General features: G+C 47.4%; 2 protein-coding genes and 1 long non-coding RNA gene across 15 annotated transcripts in view; 1 reads left to right on the top strand and 2 right to left on the bottom strand.

The window, feature by feature from the left end:
• Positions 1-11,513: 11,513 nt before the first annotated feature.
• On the top strand, positions 11,514-20,679 carry Tp53inp2 (tumor protein p53 inducible nuclear protein 2). Of its 6 annotated transcripts, none has more exons than XM_038330317.2 (5): positions 11,518-13,059; positions 14,059-14,174; positions 16,157-16,331; positions 16,736-17,024; positions 17,343-20,679. In XM_038330317.2, exons 3-5 carry the CDS (start codon positions 16,208-16,210, stop codon positions 17,593-17,595), a joined length of 666 nt encoding a protein of 221 aa, XP_038186245.1. In that variant the 5' UTR covers positions 11,518-13,059; positions 14,059-14,174; positions 16,157-16,207; the 3' UTR covers positions 17,596-20,679. The 6 variants fall into 6 exon arrangements, with proteins under 6 accessions (XP_038186248.1, XP_038186245.1, XP_038186243.1 ...); XM_038330315.2 differs by having other exon boundaries at positions 13,922-14,174; XM_038330314.2 differs by lacking the exon at positions 14,059-14,174 and having other exon boundaries at positions 11,520-11,971; positions 12,051-13,059.
• LOC119814512 lies at positions 12,218-13,420 on the bottom strand. The gene is made up of 2 exons (XR_005285427.2): positions 12,512-13,420; positions 12,218-12,336 (listed from the first exon to the last, which is right to left on the bottom strand). It is a non-coding gene; the product is annotated as an uncharacterized LOC119814512 (long non-coding RNA).
• Positions 20,680-21,889: 1,210 nt separating the features above from the next.
• Positions 21,890-24,579, bottom strand: part of Ncoa6 (nuclear receptor coactivator 6) — an 84,685-nt gene continuing 81,995 nt past the window's right edge. For all 8 annotated transcript variants that reach the window (XM_038329671.1, XM_038329673.1, XM_038329670.1 and 5 more), the window contains one exon: positions 21,890-22,134. In XM_038329671.1, the coding sequence (XP_038185599.1) occupies positions 22,091-22,134 (44 nt within the window). In that variant the 3' untranslated portion in view covers positions 21,890-22,090. The remainder of the gene's footprint in view (positions 22,135-24,579) is intronic.

The raw sequence follows: 24,579 nt of genomic DNA, 5'->3' as shown, positions 1-24,579 counted from the left end.
TTGGGTTTGAGTTTAGAAGGCAGCAGTCAACCTCTCTTGACAAGCTCACCCATACATGTAAGATAAGGCCAAAGCCTGAATGGTTCTCCTAGGTTCCAGTGAGGCGTCTGTGATTTGCACAGCTTGTGATTTGCACAGACAGCGAAAACAAGCCAATTCCCTGTAATCCTAACCTACACACAAAAAAAGGATGACTCTGAAGCACAGAGTTAAACAATTGCACAGTGAGTTAGGGGTGGGTACTCTGTGAGTAGGAACCAATTCCACAGGGCAACTAAGTTACATATTCTCAGTTGCACCCTAAAAGAGGATGGGCAGATAGCGCTGTTGCCTGGGGCTGGAGAGATGACTCAGCTGTCAAGAGCGCTTTCTACTCTTCCAGAGGACCAGACTTTGGTTCCCAGCACCTGTCAGGCAGCTCACAACTTCAACTCCAACTCCAGGGGATTTAATACCCTTTTCTATTCTTCTTCAGGCACCTGAACTCATGTGCACAGATAGACAGGCAGACAGACAGACACACATGCACACACACACATGCATACACACACGCACACACGCAGGCATGCATGCACACATACACCTACACTTAAAAAAAGAAAATCTAAAAAAAAGAAAACCCTCTGCTTCATCAGATCCTGGGAAGCCACAGAATAGTCTCCTATTGGGCTCCCAGGGGAGACCAAAGGCCCTGGGGAGAAGGCTTTTCCTGTCTGACAAGCCTCCCCATGTTCTGGGACGGTCACAAGGCATTCTGCCAAGAGCCGGATGAACTAGTCAAGCCTTGGCCCTTCAAAATTTCCAGATTTATCTGGTGTTTTAGTTCCTACTCCTAATTTTTCTTAAGTTCAAATGCCTGTTACCAACCCAAGCTGTCTGTCAAGGGGTCAGTTGTATGCTGTTGTCTGTCTGTTAAGGGGTCAGTTGTATGTTCAAAGAATGTTTTGTTTTTGTTTCCAGCATTTCCGTGTGTTGTGCAGCAAGGAGTTCCAGCTATTGTCAGCAGAGGAAGTCCAGCTCAACGCTGAGTAAACTCCATAGTCACTGTCTGTTTACTTTTCCTCCACAAGTATCAAGCTGGGAGGGCAGGGACCGAGCTGACTCATCTCTCGAGACACCAGCCCAAGACCTGGGAGAGAGTAAACATTGATACTGAACTTCCACTTGGATACCTCTAGTGACCGGGAACTCAAGGTCAATGAGGGACAGCATGCTCCTCACCCATGGTATCCTTTCTTGCTCATATGTCCTCCCCTCCCTGATTCTGCAGAGGGGACAGGAGTCAAGTAACGACTGAGCATCGGCTCAAAAGGAAGCACACAAGCTGGGTCTGGATGTAAACCAGAGACACTCATACATCATTGGCTGAAGTCTAAAATGGCATGGTTACATTTTAAATGTGCAGCTGGGCAGTGGTGGCGCAGGTCTTTAATCCCCAAACTTGGGAGGCAGAGGCAGGCGGATCTTCGAGGCCAGCCTGGTCTACAAAGCAAGTTCCAGGTCAGCCAGGGCTACACAGAGAAACCCTGTCTTGAAACACAAAACAAAATGAAAAAAACTAAAAATAGTTGAAAGGTATCAATCAATCTTATATGTTTGAAGAAGTATCTCTGAATTACAATGTTTTTAATAAACTATTGAAAGCAACCTTCTTTTCCATTGAGAACTCTATAGTACATTCATATGACTGGATATTACACCTGTGTGACATAAAATAAAGCTGTTCTGCATACTGATAACGAACAGTCTTCAAGATAGAGTGTAATGTGAGCAAAGAGGATGTAGAGCAGTTTCTCTGTTTGTATGAAAAAGAAACATGCATGGGGACCTAGGGATATGACTCAGTTGGTGGAGTGCCTGCCTAGAACGCAGGAAACTCTACCCTGGGTTGGATCCTCAGCACTGGATGAAATGAGTCCGAAGTGAGAGGCGTCTAATCCCAGCTCTCCAAAAGGGGAAACAAGAACAGAAGGGCAAGGTCATCCTTGCTACAGAGATGGAGGTCAGGACTGCAGAGATGGTGCACTGAGTAAGAGTATTCATTGCTCTTGTGATTTCACAATTGCCTGTGGAAGTCAGACTTTTTTGTTGGGGCCATCAGCTCCCTAATAATGACACAAAGCTTGGCTGATAGCTTTGACTTGTTTGCAACTAGTTCTTATCATTTAAATTAACCCGCATCCTGCCGTGAGTCTCCTGGCTGCTACCTCTCTTCCTGCACATCCTGCCTGCTTCCTCTGTGTCTGGCTGGCAACTCCACCTTCTCCTTCTTCTCCTACTCTTTCTTCTTCCTCTTCCGCTTCTTTTCTTCTTCTTCCTTCTTCCTTTCTCCTCCTTTTTTTCTCCTCATCCTCTCCTCTTCCTCCTCCTCCTTCTTCTGGATCTCTCTGCCCCCAAAATCCTGCCTAGCTAGCTATTGGCAGTTCATCTTTTTATTAAAACAATCCGAGTGACACATCTTCACAGTGTTATTCCACAGTAGCCTGTGACTTCAGCTCCAGGGGAATCCAGCGTCTTCTACCGACCTTGTGACCTTCACTGATGTGCAAGGACACACACATACGTCATTAAAAATAACATTTAAAAATGTTAAAAATATTTAAAAAGCAAAAATGTGACATTGAATCTTCTTGGTTGAATTTAACATTTATACTTTAAAATTTTATATGGTGTATATTTTTAAATTGTTGCACTGTTTAAGATCTATTTTGATTAATACAAACTTCAGTTGGCAACAGAGTGAAGCCAACTCTCCTTCACAAGAAGGACTCAGGCTTCACTAGGTTGCCGCTGCCTTCTCATGGACACTGGGCTTAGGAATAGGCACCTGGGCCATAGGACATCATTCCCAATGGTTTCTCCCATCACCTCTCACTCACTTGGCTTCCTGTCACCACTGGGCTGGGGACCAGAGACAATTGATTATGAGGGCTGTATTTCCAGAGGTCCCATCAATATAAGATGGAGGACAGCCAGCTCAGGAAAAATGCGACATTTGGTCTGATGTCTGTTCTTCCAGGCACTCTTTTCCTGGCTCCACCGCCAGTGGGTGTTTCTCTCTGAGTCCATTCAGTGGAGACATCTGAAAACCCCACCGGACTAGATGTAAAGGGAGGGAGTCAGCATGCCGCTCTGTCACCTGGTACTGCAGGAGGCATCTGAAAGGGGCAATGGCTTACTAAGGAAGATACGACAACACTGGACTTTCTGCTACCAGAGAAGACAGTCCTAAGAAGCAAAAAAGACTTTGCTTTTATCCTAAAGTCAGACTAATAGGCAACAATGCATAGTGCTTAAGACTGAACTAGATGGGGGAGAGTCGCACCCCACCCAGTCTGTCACTCAGCAGCTGCCCGACCCTAGACAAACCTTTGCCTTAGTTACCCAATTTGTAAGGCAGAGAGAAGAAAAGTAGCTTCTGTGTAGGGTTATTGTGAAGCTATACTGGAATATTACATCAAGCGTGTTTGTGTGGGTGAATGAACGTTAGTGGCTGTACCTGTGTGTGGGCACACACACACATGTGTGGACAGATGTATGCATCACTATGTGTGGTCCTCACCTCCCTTTGTAATCACCCTTCTACCTACCTTTGCACAACTATGAATCTACTCTCTGCCAGTGTATGTAACTTTGGTCTGTTCTAGAATTTCATAAAAATGCAGTTGTACAATATGTCATTTTTGTGTCTGGCTTCTACTCCGCATATCTTTTAGATGGATCTAAATTTGTGGCAAGCATTAGAAGACTCTTCTTTTCTATTGCTGACTAGGGGTCCACTGCATAAATGCATCACAATTCTGTTAGGTAGATACTGAGAGCATAACAGTTGATGGAGCTTGAACTCTCAGAAGAGATGGTAGAGGGGCGCAAGCTGAAGGTGGAAACCATCTGCCCTCATTCTTGCTTCCCTCTCCTTTCCTGCAAGCATAAGGAACCAGAAGACATTCCTAAGTCACTTTCTCATGCATTCTCAGTTTTTTAGACTTCTAAATGAAGGCTCACAGGGTGGGCCTGGAGAGACGGCTCAGCAGTTAGGAGCACCTTTTGCTCTTTTAGAGGTCCCATTTTCAGCCCCCAGCATCCACATAGTGTTCACAGCCTTTATGCAAATCTTGTGAATGCCACAGGCACCAGGCACACATGTGGCACACGGACATTCAAGCAAAACACTCAGACATAAATAAATCTTTAAAAAAATTAATTGGGCAGTGATGGTGCATGCCTTTAATCCCAGCACTAGGGAAGCAGAGGCTGGTGGATCTCTGCTGTTGGAGGCCGTTTGTTCATTACTAACTGCCCAGACCATGAAATAACCACACAGAAGCCATATTATTTGCAATACTGTTTGGCCAATAGCTTAAGCATATTTCTAGCTTGTTCTTATATCCTAAACTAACCCATCTCCATTAATCTGTGTATTGCCAAGTGACTGTGGCTTACTGGCAAGGCTCTGTTGTGTCTGTCCCCTGCGGAGCCTACTCTCTCTATATATATATCTCTTCCAGCCTGACTATATTCTGTTAAGCCATTGGCTGAAAGCAGTTTCTTTATTCATTAACCAATAAAAGCAACACATACAGAATGACTTCCCACATCAGATCTCTATAAGTTTGAGGCCAGTCTGGTCTACAGAGCAAATTCCAGGACAGCCATGGCTACACAGAGAAACCCTGTTTTGAAAAAAGAAAAGAAAAAAAGAAAGTTTGGAAAGAACGAAGAGAGAAAGAAAGGAAAGAAATTTAAAGTCTCCCAGGTAAAAGTCAGCCTCTGTGAATTCAGAGCAGAACAAGTTCCTCTGGTGGGAAGAGATGACAGAATTCAGAGACCCAGAGAAGCTGGAAGGCAATAAGCAGGGTCCAGGATTGATCAGTCAATATTTGCACAGCATTCAGAACCTGTGTCCCTGGCTTTTCTCCTGAAGTTCTAGTGGTAGACTCAGCCGGAGTCAAGGGAGTCAGACCTGAGGATTATAGGGGGAAGGAGGGGTTCTGAGAGTTTCCAAAAGCAAGCTGTGGTGAAGACTAAAGCTACGCTCAAACAGAAAGGGGACCGCAAACAAAGGGAGGGGATAAGGGTGACGTGAACCTAAAAACCTCACAAAGATATCACTGAAACACGCCCTCGACCTGAATGAAGTCCACAGTAGGCATTATGACTGACACCTGTAGCTCTGGCACTCAGAAGACTTAGACAGGAGGATAGCCATGAGTTCAAGGCCAACCTCCAAGTAGAACTAACAGAACAGAAGGGGTAACACACATCTTTAATCCCAGGTGAGGAGGAGGCAGGTGGATCTCTGAGAGTCCAAGGCTGGTCTGGTCTACTTAGCAAATTCCAGGACAACCTAGAGCTACATAAGAGAGAGACCCTGTCTTAGAAAGAAAACATAAATATCCCAGGTCTGCACACAGATCAGATCTAGCACCTTCAATGCCACATTCAAGAATTGCTGTCCACAGAGCAAATTGCTGAGAACAAAATAAATGTTTACCTGCAGGGGCAGCGGGAAAAGCGGTCATCTACCTTCACCGTGACACAATGAAACACCATGAAGCTGTTAAAGAACAAGGCAGAACTATATGCATAATTAGGGACATGCCTCCAAATTATATTATTAAACTTATTTATTTTATGCGTATGTGTGTTTGCCTACACCTGTGTACCACATGTGTGCGTGGTGCCCACAGAGGCCAGAAGAGGGTGCTGGATTCCTTGAAACTGGAGCTACAACTGTGAGCCATCATGTAGATCCTGATAATTGAACCCAGGTCTTCATGAAGAGTATCTAGCGCTCTTAACCACTGAGCCATCTCTCCAGCCCCCTTATTATTATGTTAAAAGGGGTGGCAAGTTGCTGACTATCCCTTTACACTGTGTGAAGATGTGTCGCTGTGATTGCAGGAAGAGGTTCCGTGGGACTTCTGGGGACAGAGAGAACTCAGGGAAAAAGAAAGGTGGGATCGCCAGCTAGACTTGGAGAAAGCAGCATGAGCAGTATGGAGAGATGAGGTATGACAGAACGTAGATTTAAAAATATGGGTTAACTTAAGTTATAGGAGCTAGTTAGGAACAAGCCCAAGCTAAGGCTGAGCTTTCATAATTAACATGATACACACATAATTAACAGTAAGTCTCTGTGTCATTACTTGTGAGCTGGTGGTCCCGATGAAGCAGCTTGTCTACAGTGGCACAGGCTGTAATCCTGTTACTCAGGAAACTGAGGCAAGAAGCATAAAAGTTCAAGACCAGCCTAGGCAACTTACAAACCCTATCTTCTAAAAAAAATTCATGGGCTGGAGAGATGGCTGGCAGCGAAGAGCCCATTCTCTTCTTCCAGGAGACTTGAGCTCAGTTCTCACCACCCGTATCAGGTGGCTTTCAAGGTTTACAACTGCCTATAACTCCAGCTCCCAGGGATCCAACAGGCCTCCCTCCATGGACATCAGGCATGCATGTGGTATATAGTCACACACACACACACACACACACACACACACAAACCTTAAAACTAAATAAATTTCAAAATGTATACGTAGGGCACTATGCTTTTTGTTTAAAAGGAAGAGATCATCTTTTTTATTTTTTTGAGGTAGGGTTTCTTTTTGTAGGCCTGGCTGTCCTGGAACTCACTCTGTAGACAGAGTTGCCCCTGAACTCACAGACCTGCCTGCCTCTGCCCCTGAGTGCTGGGATTTAAAGGCGTGTGCCACCACCGCCCAGCCATCATTTAATCATGTACATGTTTGCTTATGCAGAGGATATTTCTGCCAGGTCTCCTCTGACAAGCGGGAGTACATGGTAAGGCACTGGTGGCAGAGAGGAATTAGCCTATCCCTTTTGTTCTTTGAGATTTTGAACGATGTGGTAGCCTATTTGTTTATTTAGAGGCAGTGTTGCATGGGGCACAGACTGACCTTAAACACACTAGGCAGCTGAGGATGACCTTAAATTACAGAGCCTTCTGCCAGATCCATCTACCAACTGTTGAAAGAACAGGTGTATGCCACCACAGAGGGCCTCAGAAGCCATTTCTGCTCAACCCACAGATTCATCAGGGTAGCAGTCACTACCCCGCTCCATTGTCTAACATGTGATCTCTGCCATCTCCTAAGCACTAGCTTTTTGGAGTTGGAAGACCGGTTTTGGGGTAACCCAGAATGCAATCATTCTACCACTGTGCATGCTGAGGAAACTGTGAGAAGGAACCCAGTAAGCAGCATCCTCCATGGCCTCTGCATCAGTTCCTGCCTCCAGGTTCCTGCCCTGCTTGAGTTCCTGTCCTGACTCACTTTGGTGATGAACAGCAATGCTAAAATATAAGCTGAATATGCTCTTTCCTCCCAAACTTGCTTTTTGGTCATGGTGTTTTGTTGCAGCAATAGAAACTCTAAGCCAACCCTCTCTGAAACCCTTCTGTCTATAAGTTGTCTTGGTTCATGGTTTTAATCACAGCAAAGGACAAAAAGGTGCTTTTCACACTCAGGCTTCGCAACCCTGAGTTTAACCTCTAATGCCCAGCTAAAAGTGGAAGGACAGGTCAGGTGGATTAATCCCAGCACTCTGGAGGCAGAGGCAGGCAGATCTCTGTGAGTTCGAGACTAGCCTGGTCTACAGAGCGAGTTCCAGGACAGCTAAGACTACACAGAGAAACCCTGTCTCGATAAACAAAACAAAAAGTAGAACAGAACCAACTCTGCAACTCTGTCCTCTGCCTTCCACACACGTATCGTGGCACACATAATCCCCCCATAAGTAAGTACAAAAATGCTAATGTTCTGCGTCTCTCCCTAAAGGACAAGTGGTTGCTGTTCACAGTCAATGTAGATATGGGCCCAAGTGGCTGAACTTAGGAAAGTATTTCCTCCCTTTCTTAGTTTCTTCAACACTAAAATAGAATAAAATAGAATGAATATATTATTTGCCAGATACGTGACATAGACCTGTAATGGCAGCTTGGTAGGCTGAGGCAGCATAATTGTACACAGGAAGCCTGCCTGGGCTAGAGAGTGAGTTCAAGGTCAACGCAGGCAGCTTTGGAAAAGAGAGAGCATGGTTCGGTGGTAAAGTGCCGGTTTAGCGTGCATGAGGTCCTGAGTTCTATTCCCCCCATACTGTCAACAAAATAATAATTTATTATCTACACTCGAGGGCTTCCTTTCTCTGACTCAGTCTCTAGCTGAAAGCAAGGGTTAAAGGGAAAGAGAGGTGGGGAGTGACCAGCATGCTCTCATCACAGTCTGGCTCATACCTGTGGTACACACTCAAGATCCCATGAGGGGCACGCCCAGGCTGACACATCTCCACCCTGTAAAGTTGAGGCCCCAAGCCTGTTCAGAGTCCTCAGGGCATGGTAAGTGTAAGCCCAAGGCCTCGACATGGACACAAGGGTGACCTCTTGACCTCCAAGCCTAGTGCCCATAAAATTAGGCAGATGCTCAGACTTGGGGAGTTGAATCAGATAGGTTAGACGGGCATGGGCAGCTTCCAGTCCCATGGGTGTGAACTCATATACACATTTGTGTACATTTGAACACAGATATCATGTACGTACATGAATGTCCACAGGAATGGTACTTTTGTCTGATTGGATGTAAAACTTCAGGGCAAACTCCCAGCAGTATAGTCACTATTTTTGTAAAATAGAGACTTGACAAGTATAGGTGTTTTGTCTGCAAGCATATCTGCATTCCTGGCGCCCACAGAGGCCATAAGGGGGCATCGTATATCCTGGAACATGGTTGTGAGCCACCATGTGGGTGCTGGGAGTCAAACCTGGGTCCCCTGAAAGAGCAACAGTGCTTTTAAAGGACTGAGCCATTTCTCTGGCTCCTTTTTCTTTATATGTTTATTTTGGCGGTGCTGGGGATTGAAGCTAGGGCACCACGAGAAGGGACAACTGCTCTATTGCTAAAGCCACAGCCCCCTTTTGATAGTTGCCAGAGTCAAGCCAGAGTCCCAAGTAGCCTGAAATTTGGCCTAGCAGTTTGAACATTGGGTACAGCCAATATTGGGAACAGGATCCGGGTCAATTAGGGTACCAGAGTATATGCCAAGAGCCCTGTTCTCTAGACTTGGGGAACCAGAACTTTGTGCTCCAACCAAGATAGAGGATCCATGGGGAGAGTCCTATGTCAGACACTTTTTGAGAGTTTCAGGCTACAACCACTAAGTCTTTGATTAGAAATCCTATATATCAGATCTAACATCTAACCTGATTGGGAAAATATGTGGACAAGACTCTATCCTTGGAATGTCAATCATTCACTTGTTAAGAATCACACAGTCATCAATATTTGCTATTTTTAAAAATATTTTAAGATTTACTTTTATGTGTATGGATATTTTACCTGTATGCATATCTGTTTACCACATTTACAATGCCTGAGGAGGCTAGAAGACGGTGTTGAATCCTCTGAAGATAACAGATACTTGCTAGCTGCCATGTAGGTACTGGGAATCAAACTCAGTGCTCTTAACCACCAAGCCATCTCTCCAGCCTGATTTACTTGTCATTTAATTAATACAGGCTGGGGAAATGGATCAGTGGTGAAGATGGCTTGAAGATCTTTTAAAAATACTTTAAATGAGGTGTATGATTTTTTTTTTTTTTTTGGTTTTTCGAGACAGGGTTTCTCTGTAGCTTTAGAGCCTGTCCTGGAGCTAGCTCTTGTAGACCAGGCTGGTCTCGAACTCACAGAGATCCGCCTGCCTCTGCCTCCCGAGTGCTGGGATTAAAGGCGTGCGCCACCACCGCCCGGCTGTTTTGTTTTTTGAGACAGCATGTTTCTGTGTAGCTCTGGCTGTCCTGGAACTCACTCTGTAGACCAGGCTGGCCTCAGACTCACAGAGACCCACCTGCCTCTGCCTCTGCCTCCCACGTGCTGGGATTAAAGGTGTGCACCAGCCAGTCTTTTTTTTAGTTATATTCATTTTATGTGCATGGATGTTTTGCTCACGTGCACTGCTGTGTACCACATGCATGCCTGGTGTCCACAGATGTCAGAAAGGTCATCAGATTCCCTGGAACTGGAGTTAAGATGGTTGTGAGGTGCTGTGTGGATTCTGGAAGTCAAGCCTGGGTCCCCAGAAGACCATTCAGTGTGCTTAACTGCTGAGCCATATCTCCAGCAAGATAAAACAAAACTATTTAATTTGTATGGTGCCTGCACACCAGAAGAGAACACTGGGTCCCATTATAGGCAGCTGTGAGCCACTATGCGGGTGTTGGGAATTGAACTCAGGACCTCTGGAAGAACAACCGGTTGTTCTCAACCATCTCTGTAAAGCCATCTCTGCAGCCCGACCAGCCTGATGTTTTCATTTTTAATTGGGTCTCTCTCAGAGTATGGTGACACACGCCTTTAATTCCAATACTTGAGAGGCAGAGGCAGGTGGATATGTGTGAGGCCAAGCCAGACTGATCTATATAGTGAGTTCCAGGTCAGCCAGAGTTACATGGCGAGACCGTCTCAAAAAACTGAGACACACACACACACACACACACAGAGCAAGGGCAGGGAGCCCATTTGTACACACTGACTCACAGTTTTGCCCAGGTTGTTCCTAGGCACTCAGCAGGCAGAACTACAGGTACAAGCCACACACTCAGCTACTTACCATCTATTGAACAAACAGATGAGACTGTCCATCAAAACAGTAGCTGGGGGGCTGGAGAGATGGCTCAGAGGTTAAGAGCATTGCCTGCTCTTCCAAACGTCCTGAGTTCAATTCCCAGCAACCACATGGTGGCTCACAACCATCTGTAAAGAGGTCTAGTGCCCTGTTCTGGCCTGCAGGCACACAGACAGAATATTGTATACATAATAAATAAATAAAAATAAGTAATAAATAAAAAAAACAGTAGCTGGCACGTGAGTAGGGCAAGAGTGGCTTCCTCTGAGAAGGAGCAGAAGAATTTTGAAGACAGGAAAGAATGTTAGAAAGGCACGAAGAAGGCAACTCAGGAAGAGGAAAGCACTTCAGCACAATCATGGAGGTGACAGAGGAGTTTTACCAACACATGGTGCACTGAGAAGGAAGGAAGGAAGAGGGTGCTGGAGGGAACCTGGTCTGGGTTGTGAAGAACAATGAATGTTGTTGGGACTGTGGGACTCTGTGAGAATAGAATAGAAAGTTCTAGAGCGAACAAGTGGGGTGGCAGGAGGGACATGTTAAGGATTAGTTTGTCAGCAAGGTCATCAACGGAGGGTATGGGATTAATGGGAAGTGGCTATGCTAGGGAGAGGTTCAGGTTTACACAAATGAGGGTACATTGGAAACCCTAGTGTAAGGAACACAGTGCCAACCACCTCCTCCCCCAAGCCTCTGGGTATCATCTTCTGGCTCTGCCCTCTGCCTTGCAGGGCTCAGTCCTCTCTTAGGGCTTCCTGGCCAGGCTGGGCCAGGGTTCTTGAAATCACCAGAGCATAGAGCTCTGAACCAGCTCCTGCTGGCCAAATGGGCAGCTCTCCAAGCCAGATCTGTTCTACTTAAGAGATTCAGATGCTCTAGCCTGGAAAACCCCAGGACAGGAGTTTGAAGTTTGTCTCTAAATATCTCAGAGGCCATTGCACAAGCTGGGGCCTGGAACACTAATTTGGCAGAATCTTGGGGATAAAAAGCCTGAAAAAGTCTCTCTGTTAGCGCTAAGTTTGAATATATATATGTCATCAGGATTGGTAGACTAAGGTCCAGAGTGGTAACGACTTTCTTGGAATCTCACAGCTGAGACACAGGCCTGGAAGCCATATCTCTCTAGGGAGACTTTAGGATCCTGGAGTCCAGATCCTCTGGTGCAGGTAGAGTGACCCTGTGGGTTCAGCACCTGACTCTGCCACTGAGTACGGCTGAATTACCTTGAGAAGTTACTTAGATTCTCCTAGTCTGTTTCTTCAACTGTAGAAGGAGGATACTGCCTAACTTTGGGGGTTATTTTGAAGATTAAAAGCAGCAGAATGCTTGGCATATGGTAAGTGTTCAGTGTCAGCTGGCGATTTGGAAGAAGCAATAGTAGGTACCCCCTTCTCGCCCCATTTCCTCTCTCCGAGTCTCCTGCAGCTAGCTGCCTTTCACCTCTCGGACCTACCAAGTGCTGGAATTAGCGGCTCGTGCCTGTATTCTGTGTTTCCATACGTGAACCAGGACCAGCCATCACTGTCCTGTTCCGGTAGCAACGTGGACGAAATAAGGTGTGTTTAAGTAAACGGTCTGGGGCTGAGCTTTCTCCAGGTCAATGTTTATTCAGCTTAGAGCAATTTCTTTCCAAGGCCTCCTCTGGCCAAATTTCCCGTCAGCTCCACCAGCTCCCCCACACGCGCAGGTGCTCCTTTGTAACTGCGGAAGGGGAAAGGTCCGCTTTAGCCCAGCGAGGGGAAAAAAAAGGGATGGGAAAATAGAAAACTCTATTTCTATTTCGTGTAGGGATAACACGAGACAGAAGAGGGAGAGCAGGCAAGGGCAGAGTGGGGAACAGCAGTAAAGGACAAGGAGCGGGGTAAAAGGGACTTACAGATGGAGCGTAGTGGGGGTGGGGGTCCTCCTGTAACCCCTAGGTACTGGCAGGCGAACGGATGTACGGAGCACTGGGGCAAGGGAGAGAGCAAGGCTATATGCAGAAAGAGCAGCGAGATCGTATCTTTGTGGAAGAATGGGGGGGTCGTCTTCAGTGCGAGGTTTGTGGGTGACTGGGGGCAGGGAATTCGGGCCGTCACCTCCACTCAGCCCGAGGTTCAGGGCGCAGAACCCGGGCTTCAGCCACCCGCTGGCGAACCGCGGAGGGGCGGGGAAAGAACATTCGACGCCTGCGATTGGCCGCCGCTCCACGGCCGCTGACGCGAGCGGGCGGGCCCCTTTGTGACGTCACAATCAGCTGTTGGAGCGTTCGGATTTGTGCCGTGAGCCCCGGCGCAGCGGCCGCAGCAGCTCCGGGCGTCCGACTGAGAGCCCTGCCGTCTCCCGGCCAGTCCCGGGTATGCGGTTCCGGCTGTGAGCACCGGCGCCCCGGGGACGCCCGGCCGCACAACTACCTCAGCGCACCGGTTGCCGGAGCCGCCCCAGGTGAGTCCCGACCGCGGGGCTGGGGGCTCCGTGCACCCCAGGACACGCCCTGCGCCCCCCTCTCCGGTTCTTTGTCTGTCTCCGCCGGCGGCCGCTGGAGCTGCGTTCTCGGCTCCCTATTGGTTGCTCCAAGCCGGTGGGCCGTGACGTCTCTTATTTGCATATGACATTGAGACGTCACCAAGGCCAGCCCCGCCTTCCAGGCTTGCTTGGGTGCTTGTCCTCTGGTGACCCGGTGGGCGCAATGTCGAGCCCGGCCGAGGGTTGAGAGACGTTGAAAGACTAGCGGCACCCGAGGGGACTCGGCGGTTTCCCGGGCTAATCTAGGGACTGGGGTCCGGCCTCTCACCTGCTTTTTCCTTGCAACCTGAGGAAGGGTCGGACGGCACAGCTCCATCTAAGTTGAGAGTGTGGTAGGTGGATAAAGGAGGCTTCAGACTCCAGGTCCCTGAGACAGCACCAGATGGCAGCGGATGCCCTCTGTCTTCAGGCTCCGCCCCCCAACATAATAACATCCTTCTAATCCCTGACATATGTGCAGAGCTTTAGTTGATGTCATTTTCAGCCTACAAATAGTGAGGGTCTTTAAGCCCACTTCATGGAAGGAGAAACTGATACCCAGAGAGACATAGCTTACTGGAGATCTCAGCCAATTAGAGTACACTCAATGAGTTCCTTGTCTGTGGGCAAATGCATAGTACAAGCTCAGTTCAAATAACAAGCTATATATCCTATCTTGGGCTCAGCACCACCCCGATTTGATAGGGTGTTTGTCTTCTCGATGCTGGACATTTTTCCAGGAGGTCTCTAAAGACTGGGTCCCTTTCAAGGCCCTGACCTTCTCTGCCTTCTTTCGACTTAGAACCCAATAAATTGCTGTCTCCCAGCTGTTTTGACCACAGAAAGGTGAGTCACTAGTTGCCTGCCTCCAGCTGTCTCCGGGGCAGATGTTGTTGAGAAGGACTTGGGAGTTCCCTTGGCCTCTCATCACCTTGTCAGATCCCAAGCTGTCAGCTGGGAGGACCCAGACCTTCCCTAGTGCCGTGACTGCAGAGCTTCTGCCAGCTCCCGAGTCTGCTTCCAGAGGAGCAGAGAGAATGCGTCTCACTTTCCAAGTGAGTAGCAGTGGAGGCTGGATCTGGATCCTCTTCCCAGGCTGGGGTTTGGTCAAGAATGGCCTGGGCTAGAGGTGACTTAGGGCCCCAGTGCTATTCCGGGCGCAGCATCGAGGGAAGGTTCTGACTGGAGCAGAGCCAGGAATCTGAGAACCAGGAAGCCAGCAGGCTAGGAAAAAAAACCCAGGAGGCTCTCCTAGTGATGGAGGGGGAGAGGGGTGGGCAGTCAGAGGTAGGCTGGTTGCTGCCATTTCTCCTGGCTGTCACTGACTCCTGGATGATCACCAGCGAGCTGCTCTGCTCAGCCTCTCTTACCTCACTCAACATGTCAACAGTTGAGGCTCAGTGCAGGGCCAGATACACTGGGACCCCTGAGAAATGCATGCTGAAGCTCGAGGCCAGGATCTCCACATCTTTCTGTGGACAGACAGGAGGGTGACGGCTGGAGCAAGGCACTTGTTTGATCTCCCTGCCTCTTGTGCACCCTTGTGTTCTTGGGTATTATCTCTTGAGACTTTTCTGATTATATATACTCTGCACTGCCTCACCACCACTAAGCTGTAGCTTTTTGGATAGATTAAGGTTTTCACTTTGAGGTCTCCATTTCTAGAACAGGTGACTTCTTCCTTGTCTCAGGGAAGCGCGGTCTTGGTCCAACCCTTGTGTTTATCCTTCTGGGCTCCTTGGATCTAACTACTTACTTTTCTCATCATCATCTACCACTGACATGTCTTACTAGGGCCAGCCTACTGAATATTCTCTGTCTTGGCCAGAGATGCTGTCCTTGGGCAAGAATGTGGGGAAAGGGGGTTAGAGTGGGGGAGGGCCTGTAGGAATAGGCTCTTACACCTCATCTGGAATACCCTTTTGAAGGTTGCCTAGTCCCATCGTGAGATTGTTGCAAGAATTGTGTGGTTTCTTTTCAAACCACACAGGGTCCTATAACTATTCTTGGTCCCTGGGGCCAAAGATTGCTGCTTAGAAAATCTTGCTGAAATCTAAGATTTTTTTCCTAGAAAAATACACCTAGACACAGTCATAGTTATCAAGTTAAAAATGTCTAGACATACATCCAGAAAAGACAGGAGTGGACTATAGTGATTATGGATGCCACTAGCTGTCTGGATTCAAATATTACCTGTGTCTTTTTACTAGCTGTGAGACTTTGGGCTTACCTTACCTCTCTGAGCCTTGTTTTATTTTTCTCTTTCCTTTTCTGCTCCCTTTGACAGGATCTCATATAGCCAAGGACTGTTTTTTTGTTTGTTTGTTTTTGGTAGGGTCCCATGTGGCTCAGACTGGCCTTAAACTCACTATTTAGCCAAAGCAGAACTTGAGCTCTTGATGCTCTTGCCTCCACCTTGCAAGGATGACAGATGCAGCTCATCATGTCTGACTTTGAACTTTGTGATCCTCTTGTTTCTGTCTCCCAAGTACTAAGTTACAGGGTTGTACTTTCATACCTTGCTCCGATTCTATGCTTTGTTGTGAGGACTATGTAAGGTAGAACAGATGAAGTCGCTTAGTATAGTACCTGGCGCATGAATGTTAATTTTATGATGGTGATAGTAAGGGTAGTTAATTCCCTCGATGGAAATTTCCTATTTACTTTTCAAAGCCCAGCTTGGCTGTTCCATCCTCTAGAGACCTTCTCTGGCAAAGCCTGGTCATATATATCACTTCTTCCATATCCCCAAAGCAACCTGTAGTAATGGCAAGTTTATTAGCTTATTGGATGCTTACTGTGTCCTCAGGCACTGTTCTAAACACGTAGTGTTTAGCCATTTAATTATTAGGGGGCTACTGCTCTTGTTTGACAGACAAGAAAACAAAGATACAGCAGTTTCTTAAATTCACTTTGGAAAGTCTACTGAGAGCAGAAAAGCACACACAAGAGCCTGCCCAATGCTTCTCTGTTATCGCTGCTCTGGGTGCTGGGTAGACTTTAGTTTGTGGTTCCAATGTCTTTCTATGCTTCCCAGGTTTTTGCACTGCCATAGGGCGCCCCCTTGAGGTTGCTTTACCCGCTGACCATGTTCCAGCGCTTTACCAGCCTTTTCTTCAGCACTCCTTCGCCTGCTGAAGACTCCAACTGTCCCGGGGCCTTCGTCTCAGAGGAGGATGAAGTGGATGGCTGGCTCATCATTGACCTGCAGGGTGAGGCCCGAGTCAGGGGACCAGAACTTTGATTCCTGAGCCTATGAAGACACCCTAAGGAAAGGAGGCCTTGCAATATGGAGGGGGAAGGGCTGTTTGGAAACTGGAGTCCCCCTAGGCCTAGTGGGTCGTGAAGTTGAGGTAGACAGCATAGAGGTGAAGTAACACAGACCCTTCTCCTGAAAACCTTGTCTGTCTCCTGATTTGCTGGGGCTTACACCTGGGACCCCCCTAGGGCAGCAGGGTATGAACCCTGGCCCTCAGGTGCTCTCTGGGCACGGTGGACAGGGCTGCAGGTCTGACTAACGATGCCCTTTCTCTCCCCATCCCGTGTCCGGTCTGTGTGTGTATGTCCCACTCCCGCTGCTCCCTCTCCTCCGCATGACCCCCCCACACCCCCATAGACAACTACACAGCTTCCCCAAATCCTGGGGCCTCTCCTGCTCCCGCAGGCCGCCCTCCACCCGCACCCTCCTTGATGGACGAGAGCTGGTTTGTTACCCCTCCCGCCTGTTTTACTGCAGAGGGGCCCGGTCTTGGGCCGGCCCGCCTCCAGAGCAACCCCCTGGAGGACCTCCTCATTGAGCATCCCAGCATGTCCGTTTATGTCACCGGCAGCACCATAGTGCTGGAGTCTGGGCCACCTTCCCCTCACCCTGACACTGCCTTGCCTGATCAGGACCTCAGCGATGGGTGAGTGGGTTGAAGGTTGTCGAGACTGTCCGCCTAGCAGGGGTCACTGATGGGAGAGAGGCGTGGCCTTATGGCTAAGGTGGGACTTGGGTGAGTCTTAGCTACAGGGGATTGGGGCCAGCTTGAACTGCTAGGCCAGAGTGCAGAGTGGGGCTTGTTTTGATTAGGGGTTCGGTTTAGCTAAGAAACACCTCTAACTGGGATTGAGGGAACAGTTGGTACCCCTCAGTTAGGGCATCATATACTCTGCCCAGAAGAGACAGGGTGGGAGATACCAGCCCACTGTCCTCCTCTAACGTTTGTACTCTGTCCCTGCAGAGAGTTGGCGCCTGCCCACCAGGAGCCCAGGGCCCTGCACCACGCAGCTGCTGCTATGCCCGGGCGAGCTGTGCTGCTGGAAAAGGCCGGCCAGGTGCGGAGGCTGCAGAGGGCCCGGCAGCGGGCAGAGCGCCACGCCTTGAATGCTAAAGTGCTACAGCGGCAGAACCGCGCTCGGGAGAGTCGCTCGCGCCGGCCCAAGCACCAGGGCAGCTTCATTTACCAGCCGTGCCAGCGCCAGTTCAACTACTGAGCGCCCTTGCTGCACCCTCGAATCCCGCGCAGTCTCCCGGTCCCATCTGCCTCTTTGGCAGCAGCCAGTGTGCTGCTCAAGGGGTGTCCAGGGTCCGCCTGCCTCCATCTGGATACCAGAAGCTCCCTCCTTCCTAAGTGTTTGAGGTGGGATGATGGCCCTCTACTCCCTGACTTCTCAGTTTCTGAACTAATTCACCTTCTAGCCTCTTTCATCCCGGGTCACTCTCCCCATCTGTTTCGGATTCTTCATGGTCACACTCCCACTCCCACTCTGCCATGCTTCCTTTTCAGACCCCTGTGCTCGTCTCTCCCCGCTTCACTTTTGTTCTCCTAGCCCACCCGATTTCTAAGAGCCTCTCCCACCGTGACCTGGCGCATTCTCCACTTTGAGCTCCTCCTTTTCTAAGACTTGCTCTTTTCCCTTAGGAATTGCTCCCACTCCTGTTCCGTTTCTTTCCTGTCAATTCCCTCCCAATCCTGACCAGGTACAACCTGCCAGGCCTGGGCCATTGTTCTTACCCTGTAGGCAGGTGTCAGACACAGGGTTTTCATTTTAGTTCCCCCCCTCCCCCTCCATTGCCCTGGGGGCTGAACTCCTTGGAGCTGCTTAGGCTGGAAAGTTAAAGTATGTGGAGGAGGACAGTGAGTTGTAAGTTAGATAAGGTGAAGGGAATGGAGGGAAACAGGCAGCCTATTGGGAGGTGCAGACAGGGACAAGGGACAGATGGGAGGAGAAACAGTAGCCAGCAGGGCATCGTGAGAGCAGGCATTGTGCTTGGTCAGAGGAGCTAAGCCCTGGTGTTAGCCTTGAGCCTGGAGCCTGCCCCCACTTCCTTTTCCTATATTCCTGAAATCTGTCCTCAGGAGCCCTTCCCTCCCCACCTCCCAGTGAGTCTGGAGTTCGAAGGGCTTGTACCTTGTCACCTTACCTTGACATGCCACCCCAGGAGTAGAAGCTGGGCAAGGCCCCCACATCCTGGCCATCTTTGTTCATATGCCCAAGGTGCTAGAATTAGCTTAGGAGAGACACAGGCCAGAGGGCTTCCAGGCAGGGAAAAGGGTACATATCCCAAGAATGCAGAGGGATGATGCTGAAGGACAGTAACTTTGGGGTAAAGCCATCCCCAGACTGACAGCTCTGCCTTCATCTTGCCTCTGACCTTACATTTCATACTTTGCTCAATATGGCTGGCTAATAAACACTCCTGGGTAGGAGGCCAGGAGCCTCACTGTTCCAGTTCCCAAATTTTTCTTACAGAAGTTCAGGGCCTTCAGGAGGCTTCTTAATGTTCTTCCTCAGGGCTCTTCCTTTCTGGGTGCCCTGTGGTCTCTCTTCCCTTTCTAGTTAACTATCTGGAATTAAGGAATTCTTGGGTAGAGCACAGGGATGGGGTAGCCAGCTTCTCCCTTCTTGTGGTGGGGCTCAGACACCAGCAACAGCCTCTTGGGATGCCCCCAAGTTGTTTCCGATTCTTTCTAGCTGTCCTTTTTAAAGTGTGTGCTCTTCCTTCCTCAAAACTTTTAGATTTCCTGTTACATATTAACACAGGTCTTCCCTTTCGCTTCAGCTCCAGGTTTCCGGGCCTCAAACCCAAACTGGGGCTGGAGAAAACTGCATTCCTACGAGGGTAAAAGTAGATGCCCTCTCTGATGCTTTCTCACCAGGCTTCATGTGGGGATGGGAGAGGGTGTCCCCAGGATGGGGACAGAGGAAGCCCTGCTAGGGTTTCCTAGCTCAAGGATAAGCCAAACGCAAACTAAACGCAGATCAAAACCTCACAGCAGCTTATTAGGGCCCTAGTAGTTGATAACTTTGTTCCCGTCCCAAGTCCTTTACAACCTAGTACACTTACTCTACCCACTACCCGAAGGTCACTTCCCAGCCAGCTTAGGATCGTCAGCACTTCCAAGAGCTGAGACTCCCTCCAGCCCTTCTCATTTATTCCTCACTGCCAGATGGGGCCTAGGCTCAGTCCTGGGCAAGTGCCCATGATCCTGCTGCTGTGGGAAGTTTGATAGGGCATTTGGCTCAACTTTCAAAAGGCCTCGCCTCTGCCCTGTATTTCTAGATGCTCCTGTAGTTCTAGAACCCTCCAATCTCTCATTTGACTGGTTGCAAGGCTTATTTTTCTTTTGTATTTTCCTATAGATTCTGTAGCATTTGTGTGGCAATATTTTAATTGTGTATAGATTTCTTAAGAACCAACACTACTCAGTCTCCTGCTCGTCTGCCTCCTGAAGCATCAGACCTTGTCATACTGTATTGACTGTGTATGTGCCTTTCACCTTGAGCATGCTTCAGGATTTTTTTCTTCTTAAACCACAGAACTTGAATACACAAGGGAACCAGAATTCACAAAGTCCTATGCAACCCTAGACAGGAGGAGGTTAGAGAGTCTGTCTTGACTGATGATTTCAGAGACCCTACAGAAATTGTACCAGTTTGTATTAATGTCAATACTACCAGCACTTTGCCAAAACTAAGGATGTCAGAGGGACCTGTTTCTAGAGTGAGTCCCGATTACATCAAAGGGCAACTTCCAGCTTTCTCCAATAAGTCTGAGTGGTTCTCTTGAGCTGGTGTCACTTTCTAACCTTTGCCAGTCTAGCCCCAGCAGGGCACTGTGTGTGTGTGAGTGCAGTTTGGTGCTGTTTTGGAGTATGCCTGCTCCCCAGCCTGGAACCCTCTGATCAACTTGCTGTGACCTATAATGTCTTAGGTGCAACAAGGACCCTACCAGAGCTCCTGGGTGGCTTTCAAGATCCATGTAGCTTTGTGTGAGGGGACTGAATGCAGACAAACCACAGCCTGCTCTAATACCTTCTTACCCTACCACCTAGTTCCAAATGGAACCAAGTTGAGTGCATCTCTGTTGGGTGTTTTGTGTTGAGACTGGCTGAAATGAAAAATCTTTGACTGACCATGTTGTGATGTGTCGACAGACTCAAGAACACAACCACCTCGACTTGGTCATGTGGCATGCCTGTGTATGTGTGTAACAGGATTCTGAATGTTAGATTATAATGCTATTCCTGTATGGGAGAAAAAATAATATAAACAAATAAAAATCTATTTAAAGCACATCATGCTTTCTGCCTGAGTTGAGCTAAAGTATGAGAAACACTATAATCTCAAGTATAGTCAAGGCAGAGGGTAGTAGTATTAGGCTGGCTTTGGCTCTGGTTTGTCATACAAGAGAAGAGAGGGTAAATAAGTTCTCTGGAAAGAGACAATATAGGGTCTGACTCATAAACTGTTTTTAGAAGATCCTCTGAAGACACATATGGGGCCATTCTTTTAGGCCCAAGAGCGGGGTTACAGCAAGGACAAGGAGCTCCTACCTAACTGCAGAATCACTCTAAGACAGTCTTGCTGGTCAGTCTGAGCACTCCTAAATGGAGCAGCACAGGCACGAGGTGGCCATCTATGTTGCTGACAGCTTCTTGCCTCTAAAACTCAAACTGGTCTCAAACTTGATGTAGCTGAAGATGACCTTGAACTCGTGATTCTTCTTTGGCTTTTTGAGGAAGGGTTTCTCTATATAACAGCCCAGGCTGAAACTCATTTTATAGATGAGGCTGGTCTCAAACTCAGAGATACACTTGCCTCTGGGATTAAAGGCGTGTGCCACCACCGTCCGGCTAACTTGTGATTCTTATGTTTCTGCTTCCCAAGCAGAAATATACTTGGTGATAATTTGCAAACCAATGAAATTAGGCATATATGCATACACACACACACACACACACACACACACACACACACACACACACACACACACGTATATGAGATCTCCAGTATGTTGCTAAATAGTTCTGGTTTGTTCAAAGCCAAAAATAAGTTGGGTGAGCAAGTGCATTTTCCTCATCTTGCTGGGTGGGCATTTCAGGTGGGAGGTGTCTGAGTTATAAAGAAGGCTGTATCTACTCATCTATGACCAAGAAGAAAAGCTTGCTTACCCTTTCCAATAACATACTTTTAAGTTCTATGACAAAGACATTTATTAACACGTTCAATATTTCACATTGTACAAACCCTTAGATTCTCTTTATTCACTGGTCCATTTCTACAACAAATACATCCAAAAACACTATATAATAAAATTATTTACAACATTTCCAAATGACAGGATTGCTTTTTGCCCCACTACTGCTATTCACACACAGTACTTCCACAGCACAATACATCATTAGAAGATCTACAAATGTTCACCCTGTACTTTAGGCTGCTTAAGAAATGTGAAACTAATAACATTTATAATGGCATTAGCTTCTTTCAATACATGGCAACATTTTAGAAGCCTTGAACTTCATTTCGCAACACCAAAAGGGCTGCTCCCCGTTACACTTTTGAGACAGGTTTCAGGGACTAGGAAAAGGATCGAGTTATTAAAATGACTAACTGTACAGAAAGATTTAAAAAGTCACAGCTGAAAATTGCTCTTTGTAAAATTCACACACATTTACAAGTATCAAGTCATCTTCCAGCTTGCTTACTTGGATTTTCTTCGCTTGGATTGCACTGCACCAGTTATATCTGTTGGGGAAAAGGAAGGACATGTTCAACGAAGGTAGCAGTGCCGGCTAGGTGTCGACAATGTCTTGATTTGACATAATTGAGCCCTTATTAGGCTCTAAGTCAGTTTAAGGGACACATGGTTTGAAAACAGTCACAGGCTTTTGCCTGCTGTGGTGAGAGTGTCCTGTATATCAGGGCTGCCAGCTGGGGAAATGCGATGAAGACCAACAAGATGGCTCAGTGAGTAAAAGCACTCGCTACCAAAACTGACAACCCAAGTTTAATCCCTGGACCCCACATGGTGGAAAGAGAACCAACTGCCATGTGTGCCTTTATTATATTAGTTTGTGTATGAATGCTTGGGCGTGTGGAGGTCAGAGGACAACTTGGGAGTCGGTTCTTCTGCTGGTTCAAGGGTTGTGTGGCAAGCACTGTTACTTGCTTTATCTCTACCTCGCTTCCACCAACCTGATCCCTTACAAGCTATACAATCAACTTCACATTCTTCCTCACCAACTCTCATCATTCACTGAAGCTACAGACACACCAACAGTGCTTTTGGTGAGAAGTCAGCCAGTGAGTGAATTGTGCCAGAAATCAGTCTTTGGCTCTCTTTTGTAGCCAAGCCATTATTCTGCAGTACGGAACTCTTCTTGGTATGCTTCAGCTAAAGTCTAAGCGACACAATGTAGATCTTCGTCAAGGTCTACTGTGGCCCACATACATCAAGGTGCTGGAGGGCTGGGGTTACACAGCTCTAGCAGCAGAGCACCTGCCTAGCATGTCTGAGGCCCTCAGCATCTACACTGCCCCCTCCCCTAAAAAACAGCACATACACAAATGGAAGCATTTCACAGCAGGTAACACCTCCCCCAATTCTGAAGGCTGTTGCACAGGTGGCACCTGAGTGATTTGTACACAGTGACAGTGACGTAAAAGGGAAAGATTGCTTTATGCTTCAATCCCTTTAACCTCCCCTATACATACCAATGTCTCAAGTCAAGCTACTCCTCAGATTTAAATAATGTTTATTCAAAACTTTTCCTGTCTTCTATGGCACAGTACAGTAGTACCCTGAAGCTCTGTAAATGTAAACATTTCTTTAAAATCTAACTGAGCCGAGTGGTGGTGGCAGCGCACACCTTTAATCCCAGTACTTGGGAGGCAGAGGCAGGCAGATCTCTGAGTTTGAGACCAACCTGGTCTACAGAGCGAGTTCCAGGACAGGCTTCAAAGCTATAGAGAGAACCTGTCTTAAAAAACAAAACAAAACAAAAAACCATAACAAAATCTAATTGACTTATTTTTCATGTTGCTACATGATAGATATCTTAGTTTCAATACAAAATAATATTTTATCTCGGTGTTTTGGCACACACTTTGTAATTACATCTGCCATCTTTGGTATATACAGAGTCTTAGTCTTGGGGTAACCCCAACAATGTTTTAAATATCTCTCATCGAGGTAAACAATTGCTTCTCATTTATTAATTCAAAAGATGAATCAGATTCAACCATTTCTGGATGGAATGAATTTTTTCATGCAACATTACCAAGTCCAGTGTTCTAAGCAAAATTGTATTTCTTTTATCATAATATTCTGATAATTCAGGCCACCAGAAACAGATGAGAAAAGCAAAGCTTTTACTGCTGTTCACATTGGCCACTGTCATGGAGGCTGATGTGGTTTTCTAAGAGGGAGGCAGCAACTCCAAGCTTCTATCAGTGACAACTCCAGTATGTTTTCTCACTGGGTGGTCAGACTGCTCGTGCCATGTGGGAGAGTATCTCATATTTACAAACTAGAAAGACAATCATGGTGTTCTTTATTTTAATTTATATAAAATAACTGAGTTTCACACAGCACACACAACTTCCCATAATCAACTACTTATTATGTAAGGTCACTTTGCAGTCCAGGCTGCCTAGAACTCACTAGTGCAGGCTCTATCCTCAGGCCCTCAAGTGCTGGGATGACTGGCATGGGTCACTATCCTGTCCCTATAATCAACTCTTTATGTCCAATTTTCCACTGCAGCAAACTGGTTATTTGGAGTGAAAATATACAGGGTTTTATCTTGACATTGTTCATCCTCAGAAAAATATCTGGGCTGGAAAGATGTTTCGGTTGGTGAAGTGCTAGCTTGGCCAGCATGAGAAGTTGACTTTAGATCCCCAGCACCCACATAAAAACCAGGGTAGCGGTGCATGCTTGTAATCTCAGTGCTTCGGAGGGAAAACAAAGGCAGCTCCCTAGAGCTTGCGGACCAGATAGCCTAAAACAATTAGCATGTTCAGTTCACTGATAGAGCACTGTCTCAAAAAAAAAATAAGGTGGAAGAGCTAGAGAGATGACAGCGGTTAAGAGCGACTGCTCTTCCAGAGGACCCAGGTTCAATTCCCAGCACCCACATGGCAGCCTACAACTGTCTGTAACTCCAATTTCAGGGGCCCAACACCTTC

Source organism: Arvicola amphibius, chromosome 5 (assembly GCF_903992535.2).
Source record: "Arvicola amphibius chromosome 5, mArvAmp1.2, whole genome shotgun sequence".
In the NCBI taxonomy this organism is placed as follows: domain Eukaryota; kingdom Metazoa; phylum Chordata; class Mammalia; order Rodentia; family Cricetidae; genus Arvicola; species Arvicola amphibius.
Note: the sequence above shows the minus strand (reverse complement) of the source record. Positions and strands in the feature narration are given on the sequence as shown.

Coding starts and splice junctions, on each gene's coding strand:
- Tp53inp2 (XM_038330317.2), top strand. CDS start 16,208: ATGTTCCAGCGCTTTACCAGCCTTTTCTTCAGCACTCCTTCGCCTGCT. Junction 16,332..16,735: donor GCTCATCATTGACCTGCAGG/GTGAGGCCCGAG, acceptor ACACCCCCATAG/ACAACTACACAGCTTCCCCA. Junction 17,025..17,342: donor GATCAGGACCTCAGCGATGG/GTGAGTGGGTTG, acceptor CTGTCCCTGCAG/AGAGTTGGCGCCTGCCCACC.